Here is a 15665-nt window from a genome sequence, read left to right as displayed (position 1 = left end):
TTGTAATCAGTGTATTGCTCTTATTTTTTTATGGGAAAGCTCCTAGTTTGGGCTCTTGGAAAATCACTTTCAAGTGTGAATGCACTTGCACAGAATCAAGAAGGAACTTCATGACTCCATCCTTTCATGGTTGCGTAGTCTTTACCTTGTTGCTTGGTGGTTGTTTCTTGCCTTGTTAGTTTTTCTGTTTTTTAGTTGTTAGTTGTCTTTATTTTTTTCTCCTTTCTCTCTTTGTTTCTTTTTTCCTTGTGTGTGTGGGGAGGGGGCATCTTCTTGTTGGATTTTTTTAATCTTGTTTGGTTCCTTTTTCTTCACTAAAGCCGTTGGTGGGGGGGGGGGGGGGGGGGGGGGGGGGAGGGGGTACCCATGGTTTCAGTTCAAAAAAGATATGGTGAAATGGGACATTGGTACAAAGCTACCCCAAATGCATATTGGCCCCGTTCGCTTCGCTGAAAAAACAAGCTGAAACACCCAAATATATATTCCAATGCCCATTAAAAAAAGAGAGGTGAATGTATGAACCCAACCCAGATTTATATATTGGTTGTGTAACATTTTTCTTTGCGCATATGCCAATGGGGTGGAGTGCACGCTTGCGCTTGGATATACACTGCGCTGGCATTTTGAGTGATGGCAATAAAGGGAAATCAAAATTTTTAATGGCACATATAGACAAGCAAAAATTATAATGGCACACAAGGAATTGGCTAAAAAATGAGATCCAACCTATGAGAAACTCGATGATTTTACATTAAATCATTAATTAAAGAAGAGAAATGAGCATCTAAATTCAGTCATAGAGAGGTCTTGAACCTGGGTGGTTGGGTGCATGATCAAAACTCTCATCCAACCGGTTAAGCTAGGCTCGCCTCCTCGACCATGTATTGTAGATGTTAATTCAGCTATCCAAATGAATATTTATATAATTTGTCCAACATGCATCATGAATGCTGCACTATTTCCTCGTATTAGGATGTTATAATACCTGCTAGACATGAGCATTTTCGGCTCAGCCCATCTCACGACACTCAGTGGACAGGACGTAGATAGTGAAACACAAACCCAGGAAAACATTTCTCAGCCCGAACCCGTCCTGATGTATTTATTAAATTATTATTTCAAACTAGAAAATAGCAGGCCCGACGCAACCCATGGGATAGCTGTGGGTATGATTTTTTTGGCCTGGCTCGAGATTACCATAAACCACAGATTACCAACACTAAAGGCCCATTCAATAAGAAGGCCCGATGCGAGTCAGGGCCGGCCACGTGACAAAACAGCCGCTCACTCTTCAGTCTTCGGTGGCAAGCACGTGATCACTCGAAGCCTGCATTTCCTCTCGGTGGGAGAGTGATAGCTGGGGAGTGGCGGCTAGGGTTTTACGACCTCTTTCTCTTGACTTCCGCCTCGTCTTCCTTCCACCTCCGTCTCCAAAACCCTAGACTAGACTACCTCTCGTGTCGATTACGATTCGCCCGTCCATGGCGGTCCCTTCGCCGGCGTGGTTGTTCTAGGTTGCTGATTGAAGGGTCGGATCGGGATCGGTGTTTCCTGTGATTTGTGAGTGGAGTTTGATTTGAGGCCAGGAGAGGGGCGCCATGGGCACGAAGAACCAGTTCGATCTCCTCGTCGACGTCGACAACGACGACCCCTCGCACCTCATCGCGGCCGCCGAGAAGAAGGCGGCCGCGTCGCCCAAGCCGGCGCCCGCCGCCCCGGCCAAGCTGCCCACCAAGCCGCCACCGCCCGCGCAGGCTGGTGAGTTCATACTTCATACACGATTCCATTTGAATCGGATCGGAAGTCGGGGTTTTGGGTTTCGTGTTCTGAATCTGATGCGAGAATCAGGGGATTTGGGTCTGAAATGTACCAAGGTGGTTTGGGATTGCTGTACATACGTGTCGATTTGGTACGGAGCATTTCGCTTGCCGGATGTCTGGTTTCTTTGGTGTGGAATTTATCGTCATTTACACCTGTCTATTCAATCCTATGACATTCTAAAATTTGTTTTTTTCCCCTCATTTGGTCTAGTTGTTAGAAACTTGTACAGAAACAGGTTGACATGGGATTTGATGTGCATTGCTTTGCAGTTAAGGAGTCCAGGAACTATGGCGCTCCAGCTCATGATGGGGCAGGACGTGGTAGAGGTGGCTTCCGTGGAGGCAGGACGGGCCCAAGGCGTGAATTTGGTGAGGGCAATGCCAATGGCATTGAGGGAGGTTACGGCGGCGGTGGTTTTGGAGATAGTGGCTTCCCGCGGAGAGAGGAAGGTGACGGAAAGGCTATGGAAAGAGGCCGTGGACCACGTCAGCCTTACCGCGGTGGTGGTCGCCGTGGTGGCTATACTGATGGTGAGGCTGGTGATGAGTCTGCTCGTCCCCCTCGCCGGGCCTATGAGCGCCACAGTGGCACAGGTAGAGGATATGAAATGAAGCGTGAGGGAGCTGGCCGTGGCAACTGGGGAACTGTGACTGATGAGGCCCTTGCACAGTTAGTTTTCTTTTTAAATTTTGTTTTTGCTATTCTGGAGCTGGAGGTATAGTTGATATGGTATGTGTAACTCTTTGTGTTCTCCAAATCATCAGAGAAACAGTAGAAACTGAGGGGGCTCCTGCTGTGGCTGAGGATGAAACCAAGCTGGAGGACGTGCCACAGTCTGAGGCTGAGAAGGGCAAGGAGGGCGAACCAACTGAAGCGGAGGAGCCTGAAGATAAGGTACAAGTTGTATTCTTTATCTCATAAAATCAATTTGCATGTATACTGTACTGTTGTGGGCTTGAAGAAATATCATTTCTCCCTCCATAAATGATATTGATGTGTCGTGACGTGAAGAAACAAATTTCTTTAAGCTTGAAGATTATTTTGTTTTCTAGCTCAAGCTTTAATGGCACGTGCTTAAAACATAATTTCAGTGCTAGAAATGTCTGAAAATAGTTTCAGGACACCCATCTTTCATGTAATGGATGGTATAACTAAAAGTTTTATGTCTTGTTTCTTCTCTGCTCCTGTCATGTTTTCAGTTTTTGTTTAAAAAGTGTAAAGCTTAAGCATTTGTTGCTTCCTTGTGTGCCAAATCTTATCATTCTTGTATACCGGCAAACAAGTTAAGTTGTTTTTGCAATCTAGGGAGCAATATTTTAGATTTAAAATATCTACACTAAATGTTGCTGTGGCTTCCTGTTTAAACATTGGAAAATATCAGATAGCTAGCTGAGCTCCCTGAAGCTTTTCAGGGTAGAAGGCTACAGATTATTAAGGTACCACATGGAAAATGGCATGTGTTCTCTAGGTCCACATGATAGTAATTAGAAGTGATGCGTGAAAGGTTATAAAGAATTTTCTTGTTTGCTTAGTGCATCAATTGACCCTTGAGTTTTTAGGAGTATACAATTGTTGATCCTCTGTAGTTGTTATTTTCAGATGGTAAGTGCTGAAGCTGCAGCTTAGATATGACTTTTTGTCTCCGATTTCCTAAAGATATCATGCAATGCTTGTTGTAGTCGATGCCAGCCAAAGCTGTTCTTCCAATTCTTAACTAACTTAAATTTTCTCAGTGCTAATTATTCAATATGTTTGTACCTACACCCTGATCTGTGGAGCAGCATAAGATGAGTGCTCATAAATACTGTTGCTGAAATTCTAGAAGATCATGGATTGAAATCGTTAACATATTTCCATTCACACTATAATACTTCAATCTTTTTAATGGGAAGCAACAATACAGACTTCTCCTAATCAGTTATATAATTCATACTGCACTACTATTTGTCTTCCAATTCATGTGGTTTTTATTCTTCTCATGCACACTTACTGGTGAAAAATGTAAAAATACAATCTACAGATTTGTCATTTATGCTTAAATTAACCACTAACATAACAAGTACTGAAGTACTAGTCAATGAAGTGTATAGAATCTTTACCATTATAATCAATCTGGTCTCTTCTGAGCTGGGAAGATGCCATCCATGTGCTGCGCACCACCTAAAGTATGTGGTTGTAATTGTATAACTGTGTAACTGCATGAATGATTCTGCTTAGCTGCAGTCAATAGCAAGCTGTTTTCTGTGGTTTAACTTTTGTGTACTGACGATGAGAAAATGTGTTGTCTTTGCACAGCCGCATTATAGTGTTGACATTATATTCAGAAATTGTCTGTCATGCTCTTGTTTTTCCATGCTGATCATGGGCTGATTGATCTAGTGAGTCTTGCACATCCAACAAAATTGTTGGCTCTGCAAATTCTCAATTTCACCCAGCCTATAGATAGCTTAGGTGGCAGCATCAAGGTTTTCATGCATTACCTTTCCGTGCATGAATTCAGGAAGCTGCTGTACATTTATAGCCCTCTATTAAAAATGTGAACACACTTGATCAACCGCAGGCATGCCGCATGCACATACAACATACCTCCCTTAGCTTCTGTGTTTTAACTTTTGACCTGACGATGGGAAAATGTGCTGTCATTGCACAGCTGCATCATAGTGTTGACATATACTCAGAAATTGTCTGCCATGCTGTTTTTTTCCGTGCTGATCATGGGCTGATTGATCCAGTGAGTCTTGCACATCCAACAAAATTGTTGGCTCTGCAAGTTCTCAATTTCACCCAGCCTATAGATAGCTCAGGTGGCAGCGTCAAGGTTTTCATGCATTACCTTTCCGTGCATGAATTCAGGAAGCTGCTGTACATTTATAGCCCTCTATTAAAAATGTGAACACACTTGATCAACCGCAGGCGCATGCACATTCAACATATCTCTGTTAGCTTTTTTTGGAGAGCCTTTGTCGTGTGGTAAACAACAAATTTCTTTAATAATATGAACTCATGGATGTGCTTCATTGAATTAAATCATATTTGAGCCCACCTGCTTTTACAGGAGATGACATTGGAAGAATATGAGAAGGTATTGGAGGAGAAAAGGAAAGCTTTACTTGGACTGAAGTCTGAAGAGAGAAAGGTTGAGGTGGACAAGGAGTTGCAGTCCATGCAACAGCTTTCAGTGAAAAAGGGTGCCGATGAAATTTTCATCAAGCTGGTAGAAACAATCTGTCACACTGCTCTTTGCACATAATCTACGGATTGCTCCTTTTTTGACAGTGTAGCTCATTTGACTATACGGCGGCAGGGTTCTGACAAGGATAAGAAGAAAGAAAACTCAGAAAGGGATGAACGTGCCAAGAAGGTCTGTATAACATTCAAAGCTAGCCCCCCCCCCCCCCCAAACTAAGTCTCATGAAACTCTTCCTTTGGCCCCAGTTCCAAGTCATTTACGTTCGTTTTCTTTTCTTCTCATGCAGTCTGTCAGTATCAACGAATTCCTGAAGCCAGCTGAGGGTGAAAGGTACAACAGCCCTGGTGGCCGGGGTCGTGGTCGTGGCAGAGGCCGTGGTGACCGCGGGGGTTTCCGTGGTGGGTACAGCCCTCGGGAGTTCGCTGCTGCGCCAGCACCGGCGATTCAAGATCAATCGCAGTTTCCCTCACTTGGTGGGAAGTGAAGGCTCCCAAGCTGCTATGAACTCATCATTGCTTAAAAGTTAAAACAACTCGTGTCCTTGCACCTATCCGACGCATTAGTATTGTACTGCCGCTCTATATCAGAGCCAGGTGTTTGTCACACAGTTAAGCTTATGTTTTCCTTTTAATTTTCAATAGGATGCCTGCATGTCCTTGATACCATTGTCGGTTAAAAGATTTTGCTCAGCACGAGTCTAGCTCGTTCTTGTCTGGTGATCTTTATTTAAAAAAAAGACAACCGTGCGTCCGTGCATCGCTTTCCAGTTTGCAATTTAAGATGTGGAGTGAAACGATTTGTTTATATTTCCTAACGCGATAGTCCGACTTAGGACCTTTTCTTTCTTTTTTTTTTTTAACTAGTTGTGTGTTTATTTGGGAATAGGCCAGGCAGCCTTTTATACGCAAAAGGGGTATGTGCCGTTGTAATTTGCTTCCAAATGTTCCTTGGGCCGAGTCCATTACAATTGGGCTCGCATGAAACTTGCCGTTGTAATTTGCTGCCAGATATTTCATTTAGGCTTTCTCAAAAAAAAAAAAAATATTTCATGTAGAGAATTTCTCCAATGCACCTTCTCATTTTTTTTATTATAGTATAATATAAATACTACTTCTGTCCTAAAAAATAAAGAAATTCTAGGTGTAGCGTAAGTCAGACTGTCATAAGTTTTATGCAAATGTATTTTGACTTAGTTTATAAAAAATTAGTGTTAACATTTGTGACTCCAAATAGATATATTATGAAATTATATTCCATAGTGGATACAATAGTATTTATTTTGCATCATAAATATTGTATCATTTTGTATAAATTTACTCAAATTTAAAATGATTCGTTTAAAGATGAAGTTAGAATTGTATTATTTTCAAGATTGATAGTATTGGTCAATGTGATGAGCACAAGTCCTTTCAACATATCTTTCCGAAGAGCACCGGTGGAAAATAAGTTAGTGGCTTGGCATGATTCCTTCACTGATAGTGATGCCAATATACATGATTGGATTGTACGAAGACTCGAAATTCCTCTAAACTTCAATTTCTATGCAATGGTGTCATTCTCACCAACGGTAACTTAATAAATAAATAAGATGGCAAGGTAGCAACAATGTTGTTTTTGTTGTCCCGTGGATGAGATAATCTAGCATTGGTTCTTTGAATGTCCTTGCACAAAGTTTCTTTGGATATATGTTGTAACTAATTTTGTTTTACATCCTCCTAGTTTTGTTGCACGCATGTTTGATTCTTGGCTAGAGTAAACAAAAAGAAAATAATAAACACCAAAGATTGGGATATTCTATTTCATTATTAAACCAAAGATGCTTATGACCATAATAATATTATTATATAATTGCACCCGCAGCGAAACCAAACCAATAATTCTTACAAAACAAACGTTCTTAATAAAAGATCATCTCTCCTTTAGCAAATTTGGTTGCTAAACCCCCTGTCATGCCTTGTGAAGATCTCCATAGTTGTGTTTCTTGGATGCTAGGCATTCCCAACACTCAAGATCTTGATCCCCTCCTTTTGCAAATTAAAAGCAACTAAAATCCCGTCCAATGTATGGCTATTAATAACACATGCATATAAGATTGAATATTTTGTTTATCAAATACAATATTGTTTTGACTGAGCCATATATATCAACCAACAACCAACGTAGAGCACTAATTCCACAAAGATTTGGAACTTGTTTTTTCGGTTCGCTCTAGGTAGCGAATCATTGTGCTGGATCCCAAAAGTTGAAGATAGTCTCAGAGAGCAATATCCAAATAATACATGCAAGTTATCACGTCAGAGAAATCAAATATCCAACATAAAAAAAAGACTCATACTGTGTTGGGTAACCATCCGTTGCTGAAACAGTCAAAGAACGTTTTTTTTTCTTTTGTCACCAAAGTTTTATTTTTAGCCTGGCCAAGTATTTACATTGCCAAAATGTTCAAATAAATTGTCCATCTTCCTCATGAGTTTAAGCTTTTGTGTTAAATTGGTTGTCATACGTCAAATGGAGGGTTCAAGAGGGGGGGCGACCCACCCTGGCCAGCCACTCAATGGCCAGCCGCGCCACCCAGAGGGGGGTGCGCGTGCCCAGCAAGGGCGGCCTCTAGCCATGTCACCAGCACCCGTATCCGGAGGATCTCAAATAGAGAAAATAAAATAAATAAAATAGGAATAGAGTCGGTTTATATTGGATAGGATTTAGAGGAATCCAAATCTATAAGGATTTTCCTCGTTAGATTACTTAAAATGCAAGTCTACTCGGGACTATAAATATAGAGGCATTGTAATCATCTGGGATTAAGAAAGAATAGCCTCAGCCTTACCCTACCTGTCCCCCCCCCCCCCCTCTCGCTCTGCGGCTACTCCTTCCCCTACCTCTACGCCTACAATCCCTCCCCTGCCCTAGCCGCCGCCCAAGCTACCCCTACCAGGAGCCATAGCCGCCACCCCATTCCCCCAAGTGACGTGTTACATTGGTAGATACATGCAATTTAATAGAGCCAGAGGTCTTCAAATCTTAAAAAGCTCGTTTTGAAAAATAATTATTATTGGCTCCTATTCTACGTCTGAGGCCCGAGCGAGCCTTCAGATGGTTGGAAGTATTTATTGAAATATAACAAGAAAATGTCCACTTTTCTCATCAGGATAAGCTTTTGATTTGAATTGACGCGCGCCTAATACTCAGTACAAAATCGTTGGTACTATGATCGGCGGTGGCATCCCATAGAAGAGACCCTAATCCTATCCTATCTTGTAGCAGGCCATCTTAGCACAGCAGTAGCACATCCCCGGCCCACGGGCGAGGACGGCTGGACCGCGGTCCGTCCAAACGGCCAGTTGTGGCTCTGCGACCACCGGGTCAACAGCCAGCCCAGGCACCCCCTGTTCCTCCATGAACGATGAACGAACGAGAACGATGATGCCCCTGCTTGCCTGCGCTGCGCCACCGTGCACGGACCACCACGCCGCAGCACAGTGACAGTGGCATCTTGCTCGCAGTCGCAGCCACAGCCAGCCACTCCGTAGCTAGCTCTAGCTGGAGCACTACACGAGTTGCTACAAGCCGGCGTACGCACGGTGGCCCCTGGCCGTCGTCGCGTCTGGCGCGGCGCACAGGAACGCAGCGCAGGCAATGATGAGCGCTGCTCTGGCCTCTGGGCTCTGGCTGTCTGGCAGCCGCTGACATGCAGTTGATGCCGGGACGTGATAGATGTGTCCACGGCTGCACGCGACGCGACGCCGGCCTGGACGTGTCGCGCGCGGGCTCGCGGCGGGGCGAGCGCTCCAGCAGAAACAGAACACGCAGAGCAGCAGCCGTCCCGTGCATCGGGCTCTCTCTCGGGCCAGCATCTTTTCGCCGTTTGCAGCAGGTGCGGGGAGGCCCTCTGCCTGCCGCCTGTCGACAGACGCGCTGCAGGCCTGCCGCCGTTACAGTGCGGCACTGTATAGGGTACGGGTAGGGCGCCACCGCGCCATGGCTGGCTGCGGCTGGTTTGAGGCTGCTGCTTCGAGAGGACTGCACATTGCAGTGCAGTGTTTCGGGTGACACTAGTATGGAATTGGATGGTAAATCCCATGATGGCACTGCGTTTTAGAGAATTTTAGTTTATGCGACTAACTCGGGCCTTGTCGTGGATGGCAACCACTCATGCGTTCGGCTGGTATTAAAATCGACTGATAAGTCGACTGAAGTTGTTTGGTTGCGAGAAAAAAAATACTGAGCGACAATACCAGCTACGTTACCTGTGGCGCAACAAATGCAAACACCATGACTGACAACAACAGCGTGGAGATACCACCAGTTCTGTATGTCAGTATGCGCACCTGCTCTACTTTTGCAGAAAGTGTGCGCGCGCAACAGTATAACAATCACATCCAGATCCAAATCCCAAAGTAATCAGGCCTCGAGTCTCATGTGACCATAACAAAGCCCTTGTTTAGTTGGACCCAAAATCCAAAAAGTTGCTACAGTACCTATCACATCGAATGTTTGTGGCTCGTGCATGGAGCATTAAATATAGATGAAAAGAAAAACTAATTGCACAGTTTGGTGGGAAATTGCGAGACGAACGTTTTAAGCCTAATTAGTCAATGTTTGGATACTATTTGCCAAATAAAAACGAAGGTGCTACAGTAGCCCTAAAATCCAAATTTCGCGAACTAAACAAGGGCAAAGAGGAAAGACCATATTGCCTGTGTACGATCAAGTTACTGAGATTCCAAGCATAACTATGGCCACTTGTGGTCGCATTTCCTAAAATCATACACAGAATATGAGCTCACTTGCAGCTCAATATACTTGTAAACCTATTACCATTTCTACTATACACCAGGACAATGTATCAGCAAAAGCTTTCAGCCTACAAATTGCTAGCAAGTGAAGACAGAAGAACCCAAAAAACTGAGGCCGGGAGGTAGGGCGAGGGAATAATACAGGATTGGGCAATCTCAGCTTCACTTGCATTATGAGGGACACAGCACTAGTATCTGTTGGAGATACTCTGCTTGTCTCGGTCCCAAGAGGCCCTCAAAGCAATGTAGGAGCGTTTCCCCTCGCCTGCCCTTTGCGATTCTTGTTGAGCCGGGCTACTACTGTGCTCCTGGTAATGTTGTTGTTCGTTCAGCATTCTCCAGCTTCTGCTCCCAGAATCACTACAACTGCCCGTAACAGAACCAGATTCCACGACCATGTCACCCTCAAGAATGCGAAGAACCTTTATTCACAAGACACATGGGTAAGCATACATGCAATCTAGCTTTTATCACTGGATGTAAAAAGTTTAGTTTTATCACTAACATGGGACATGCGAGGCCTTGAATGTGGGTCACGTCTTATGCACAGGTTTGCCGCATGCAGCATGCAGTACACCTCATTTCCAGAGTAGCGCTCTCCGAGTCGTGGGTCTATGAGCTCGTCAATTGCATACTCCTCCAAGAATGGGCGTGCCTGTACAATCCAAATCTTGCAAGTTCAACACACAAATTGTAGCTATGTAAAACTCCACAATCCCTATGGATCTTTACTGTGAAGCAAAATGTGTAGGCTCTTAGCCATCCAAAAAATAGGCTTGCCTAGGGAGAAATGTGGATCGAAAATGCAACTCACCCATTCAGTTAGAAGCTGCTGACCCTTTGGTCGGTTAATGTCAACAGCCTTCCGCCCAGTGACAAGTTCCACTAACACAACCCCAAAAGAGTATACATCAGCCTTCTCTGTTATTTGCCCACTCTGCGCATATTCAGGTGCCATATAACTGCAAGACAGTAATAACATTCTCTTGTTAGCTGCACTCAAAAGCTGAAATTGCCTATGATGAAAATATTCATAGACTAAAGTCATAAAACCCACCCAAATGTGCCAATAACTCTTGTTTCAACACCCATGTCTCCATCAGGTTGCCATCGCGCCAGGCCAAAATCTCCAACCTGTCAGGCAATCATTATGGAGCTTACAATCATAACATGAAATTAAGAGTTCAACAGGAAACACAAAAAATATTGTATGGTTGGCAGAGTTCAGCAGACAATAGATGCATCGCTCCATACAAAATCTGCATTTGGATAAGGCCATCCTATCATGCAGATAATTGTAATAGCGAAGAATATAATAGATTGACCTCCCTAATCAAGACTCCAAACATCATCAGAAAAGTTTAATGGCAACAATAGTCTATCACCAGTCAATATGAAGAATAATTGCCTGATGATTGCATCAGATGCAGAAACTTTAACCTATATGGATAGGTGCCTAATAGCAAAGACACAAGAACAAATGGTCAACTTTACACCACAATCAGCAAAATAGGACTATACCAGTGGTTCGAAATCATGTGTGACAAGGATGTTGTTTGGTCTCATGTCACGATGGATTATGCAGCCAACCCTGCATTCCTCGTGGAGGTACCGCAGCCCACGAGCAGCACCAACTGCAATCTTTTGCCGTGCAGTCCACTCCAATGTTTCTCTATTACGGCCTGAACGATATTTCAAGAATAGTTTAACAGGTCAGATATATGTCAACATCAGTAGGTTTGCAGGACTCTTGGCACCAAAAAAAAACGTGAAACAGAGAGGGGAGCAGAATTAGGAACACAAAAGTTGTTAGGTGCATCATGAACTTGGAGACAGCAAGTACCATAACCAAACTAATGGTTTTATGTACATAAATGTTACCGAGAAAGCGATCTTACCATAGAGATGTGAATCCAAAGATCTGTTGCAGATGTACTCGTAAACCAATAAACGCCTTCTGTCCTCAACACAAAAACCAATCAGCATTACAACATTTCGGTGTTGTGCACAACTAAGAACTTCCACCTCTGAGCAGAACTCAACATCACCCTGGGAACTAGCAAGCTTGTGTTGCTTAACAGCAATAGCCTGCCCATCAGGAAGGACACCTCGATGAACAGACCCAAATCCACCTTCAGCTAAGAAATTTGCTTGGGAGAAACTACCAGTTGCAAGTTCCAGTTCAGCGTAACTAAACCACCGAGGAGGCTTTCCGAAAACAGGTGCCTTGTGCTGACATATTGAACAAAGCGGAGGTGGTCCAGGAGGTGCATTCCTTGCCAACGAGACAGCATCCCTAACATCTCCTCGGAAGTTTAAGTCTGACCTGCTTCTCATAGCACTAATTTCATTCAGGAGATCCAGCTTGGAAATCTTTTCCAGCAAAACATCTGCAGTTGCAGTACGCGTTTTTCGTGGAACTTTACCAAGTGATCTTGAGGATGCTCCCTGTAGAATATCAGACATCCATGGCTGAAGTGAGAAATTTGCTGGAGGGCTCAATGTTTCACTGTCTGAATCAGAAATATTGACATCTGAATGCTGAATTTTATCCTTTGTTGCTTGCACCTCCTTCTTCAGAGAACCATTTGTTTCAGAAGCAGAAAATGGAGACGTCGCAGGGTCCGAACTCGAGACAGAGGAAGTTCCCGCTTCAGTACTTCCGAAAGGTGTCTCCAAGTCTGGGCTGCTATTTGGGGTTACAGCAGGTCCTCGAATTGAACTCCGTGCCTCCTTAACATCAGCTGCAGTTTTACCAGTAGAACCATCCAACACAGGTGGAACTGCATATGTTGCTTTAGACTCTTTATCAGGAGATCCCACAAGATTAAGTCGAAGGACTTTAGGCTGAGTACGCTTCATAACAACAATGTTGCACTGAAGCTCCTCCACACAACGCTTCTCCTCATGCTTCAAATCCCTGAGCAGCAGCAACATACAATTTATTAAGCCAAAAGAACAATGAAAGAATGTAGGCTGTATTCAAGAAACTACTGTTTTAGGAGTTGATCATTACTTGTCTAGCACAACCCAGCTTGCCTGTGCTTGCTTACACTCGGCAGCAACAACACCAGAAGGAGAGCCGGAAACAAGCTTATACTTCACATTTATCTACAGAAACAGCAATAAATTAAGCACATAAGTATATGACAATTTTATTAAACATGTAAACGAGCATTAGCCCCAGCTCCAAACCTTGTCTATATCATACTCATGAAGTTTCTTCAACATTTGAGAACACAACTCTGATAAATCACACTTCTGATCCATCATAGACTTATGGCCACTTGCACAGTCTCCGGCGAACAGCGGAAAGCCCCAGAACTTTCTGCCTGGAATGGACAAGTGTGCAGATATTTTCAGGCAACTACTGCAAAGCCGGAGAAACATTGACAACTCTAGGGAATAAAAACCATGGAATTAGGTGATCATTGTAGCTGAAGTGGATATGATTAGTAGTACAATCAAACGTGTACATGAGACTCATTGATATCCTGATTGATGTAGTAAACAGGAAAGCCAAAACCGGAAACAATACCAGAGCTCTGTGCCGGGATGACGACGAGGAGTATGATGCTTCCGCCGGGCTGGACAACATGCGTGAGCGCCCAGACGATGGCGTTCTTGGAGATCTCCCTGGTGGCTGCCCTCACCGCGACCACCACCTTCTCTGCCGCCACGGTCGCGGCGGCCGCACCCTTGCCAGCCACGGACTTGCCCTTCCTCTGCAGCAGCTGCTGCTGGGAAGAGCCCGCCATCATCGCCTTCCTCTAGACAACCAGCAATGCCTACAAATCCAGGAGCTCTAAGCCAGAAGCCCAACTGCCTGAGCAAATAACTCAACAACCCAAGACAAGACCCAAGAAGAAGCAGCCAAAGCAACTAAGCGAACTGGAAGTGATGCCCGCCTAGTACAAACAACACAACAACCGCGCCGGGGGCTTTAATGGCAACGTGGAGGGGGAGACGAGGGAGCGAGTACCGCGCCGCTGGCAGTTGCCACCAGAGTTGGACGCCGGACCTGCTTGGCAGCAGGCGGGGCGGAACCAAAAAGGCGAGCAACACGCCCGGTAGAGATGATTGCGTTAAAAAAGGGGAGTTCAAGTGTTGGGCTGGGTCCCGACCCGATGCCGCGGATTGAGAGAAAGATCGCAGCCTTTATGGGTGGCCGCAGACGGGAGCGGGGCACCACCGCTGTGCTGTGCTGCTGTGAGTGTACGCGCCGCCACTGTAGCGGGGAAAGGTGACCCCGCCCCCCTCGGCTTCGCTGCTGGTCAGATTGCACAGTGCAACCTCGTCCTCCGCCCGCCCGCCCACACGATTCCAGGCACGCCGCAGGAATCGCCGTCACAGACTATTCGCGTCCTCGCAGATCTCGCCGCGCTTCGCGCCTCAGAATTGGCCTCTCCATGTGGGAGGAATCAAAACTGGAATCGAAATTTCTCCCGACAAGGAAATCCCCCGCCCCCAAAAATGCAACGCTGGTAACGTAGGCGACGAGGGATTCGACTCGCATTTCCTTTCCTTACTTAAATGAATGAATGATATACCAACTGCAAAAACAGGGGAGACAAAACCGTCCAATTTCTGCAGCTCCCCATCCGAGCGGACGAACTCGCAACCCCCCTCAAACGAAGACGGAACCGGAAACCAGGGGCCCCGAAGGGGAAGAAGAGACGCACCGGGGACGCGATAGCGACGAACGAGCTCCGGCCTCCAACCGCCGCCGCCGACGGCGGCGCACCCCTCTCCTCCTCCTTGCCGAGCGGACGCGACGCGGGCAAACCCTAGCCCTCACTGCGAACGCGTGGGAACTGGGCCGGAGGCGTTGGAAGAAGTGGCCATTAAAGAGACAAGCGCGCCGAAGCAATTAAAACCTCCATTGCTCCGCGCTAGCCTCTCAGCTACTACTGCCTCTTCCACTTCCTGACTTCCACGAGCACAGCCCCGATCGCCGTCGACCGTGCGATTACCCTCTTCGCCCTTGCATCTTTCCCAATATTACTAGCTATACCACTCTCTGGATGGGGAAACGCATTTAAAAACCGGTAGAGGGGCCCTTCCCGTCGGTTTCCAATCGGACGGCCGGGCAACGTGCTGCCCAGGGTGCCCTCGTGGGCCGAGCAGGCTGTCCTAGCTGGGGACCACCTGGCAGGATCAGAGAGGACTCGTGTCTCTGTGTGTGCAGTGGACAGTGACATGGTCCTCGTGGACGTGGTCCACCAAGAGCTTAGGTTCCAGTGCGAGCTGGAGCTGCTTGTGTTTGCTGCAGCCGCTGCCACCGCAGGATCCCAGGGTTGATCTGGTCTCTCTGTTGCCGCTTGCCGCTGCTCCTGGGTGTCCGTGTGTGGGGCGTCTTTTGCGGTCACGTGTACTTTTGTTTTGTGTGTGGCCACCTGACCTGACTCCTGAAAGAAGATGATCCTGCATTCCTACTCCCTAGCATTGTTCGTGATGGTGGAGTATTGCAACTGCGGTGTCCTTGAAGGTAGTTCAAACTCGGATTGCAGGCGGGGCGGGTTGCGGACGACCACTTACCCACTAAGCTTGCCGCAAACTAATTAAGCGGGTTTGTGGCTGCCCACGAGCGCAACTGTGACCCTCCGCCGTGATCCACCGGACTCTGTGGCTAATATAACAAACCCGCAAGGCCCGCAAAGCACACTAGCTAGATTTGTTACTGCTACGAGCTCATCTACAACATCGTAAGGACTCGCACGGACATGGCAGCGAAGGAGCTAACTAACTCGCCGGCAGCCGCACCTCCGCCTGTGGAGTTCAGATCCTCTGATCTAGTAGCTGCTATTGCTAATTGCTATCGCTGGATAGGAAGACCTCAGTGGCGGACCGCCCTGCAG

The 15665-nt window shown here is 45.9% G+C and overlaps 2 protein-coding genes across 3 annotated transcripts; one reads left to right on the top strand and one right to left on the bottom strand.

Moving 5' to 3' along the window:
• The first annotated feature begins 1309 nt into the window (after positions 1–1309).
• Positions 1310–5714, top strand: LOC136452367 (RGG repeats nuclear RNA binding protein A-like). Its single transcript, XM_066452984.1, has 6 exons — positions 1310–1758; positions 2091–2490; positions 2586–2715; positions 4877–5035; positions 5126–5182; positions 5298–5714. Exons 1-6 carry the CDS (start codon positions 1599–1601, stop codon positions 5493–5495), a joined length of 1104 nt encoding a protein of 367 aa, XP_066309081.1. The 5' UTR covers positions 1310–1598; the 3' UTR covers positions 5496–5714.
• A 3999-nt stretch (positions 5715–9713) lies between these two features.
• LOC136452366 (inactive protein kinase SELMODRAFT_444075-like) lies at positions 9714–14777 on the bottom strand. 2 transcript variants are annotated; one of them, XM_066452982.1, is made up of 10 exons: positions 14490–14777; positions 13346–13595; positions 13003–13139; positions 12824–12918; positions 11706–12727; positions 11329–11489; positions 10865–10941; positions 10622–10769; positions 10313–10462; positions 9714–10229 (listed from the first exon to the last, which is right to left on the bottom strand). In XM_066452982.1, the coding sequence occupies exons 2-10, from the start codon at positions 13566–13568 to the stop codon at positions 9996–9998; spliced, it is 2247 nt and encodes a 748-aa protein (XP_066309079.1). In that variant the 5' UTR covers positions 13569–13595; positions 14490–14777; the 3' UTR covers positions 9714–9995. The 2 variants fall into 2 exon arrangements, with proteins under 2 accessions (XP_066309079.1, XP_066309080.1); XM_066452983.1 differs by lacking the exon at positions 14490–14777 and adding an exon at positions 13790–14465.
• Positions 14778–15665: the final 888 nt, after the last annotated feature.

Source organism: Miscanthus floridulus, chromosome 5 (assembly GCF_019320115.1).
Source record: "Miscanthus floridulus cultivar M001 chromosome 5, ASM1932011v1, whole genome shotgun sequence".
Taxonomy (NCBI): domain Eukaryota; kingdom Viridiplantae; phylum Streptophyta; class Magnoliopsida; order Poales; family Poaceae; genus Miscanthus; species Miscanthus floridulus.
This window is presented reverse-complemented; position numbering and strand designations above follow the sequence as displayed.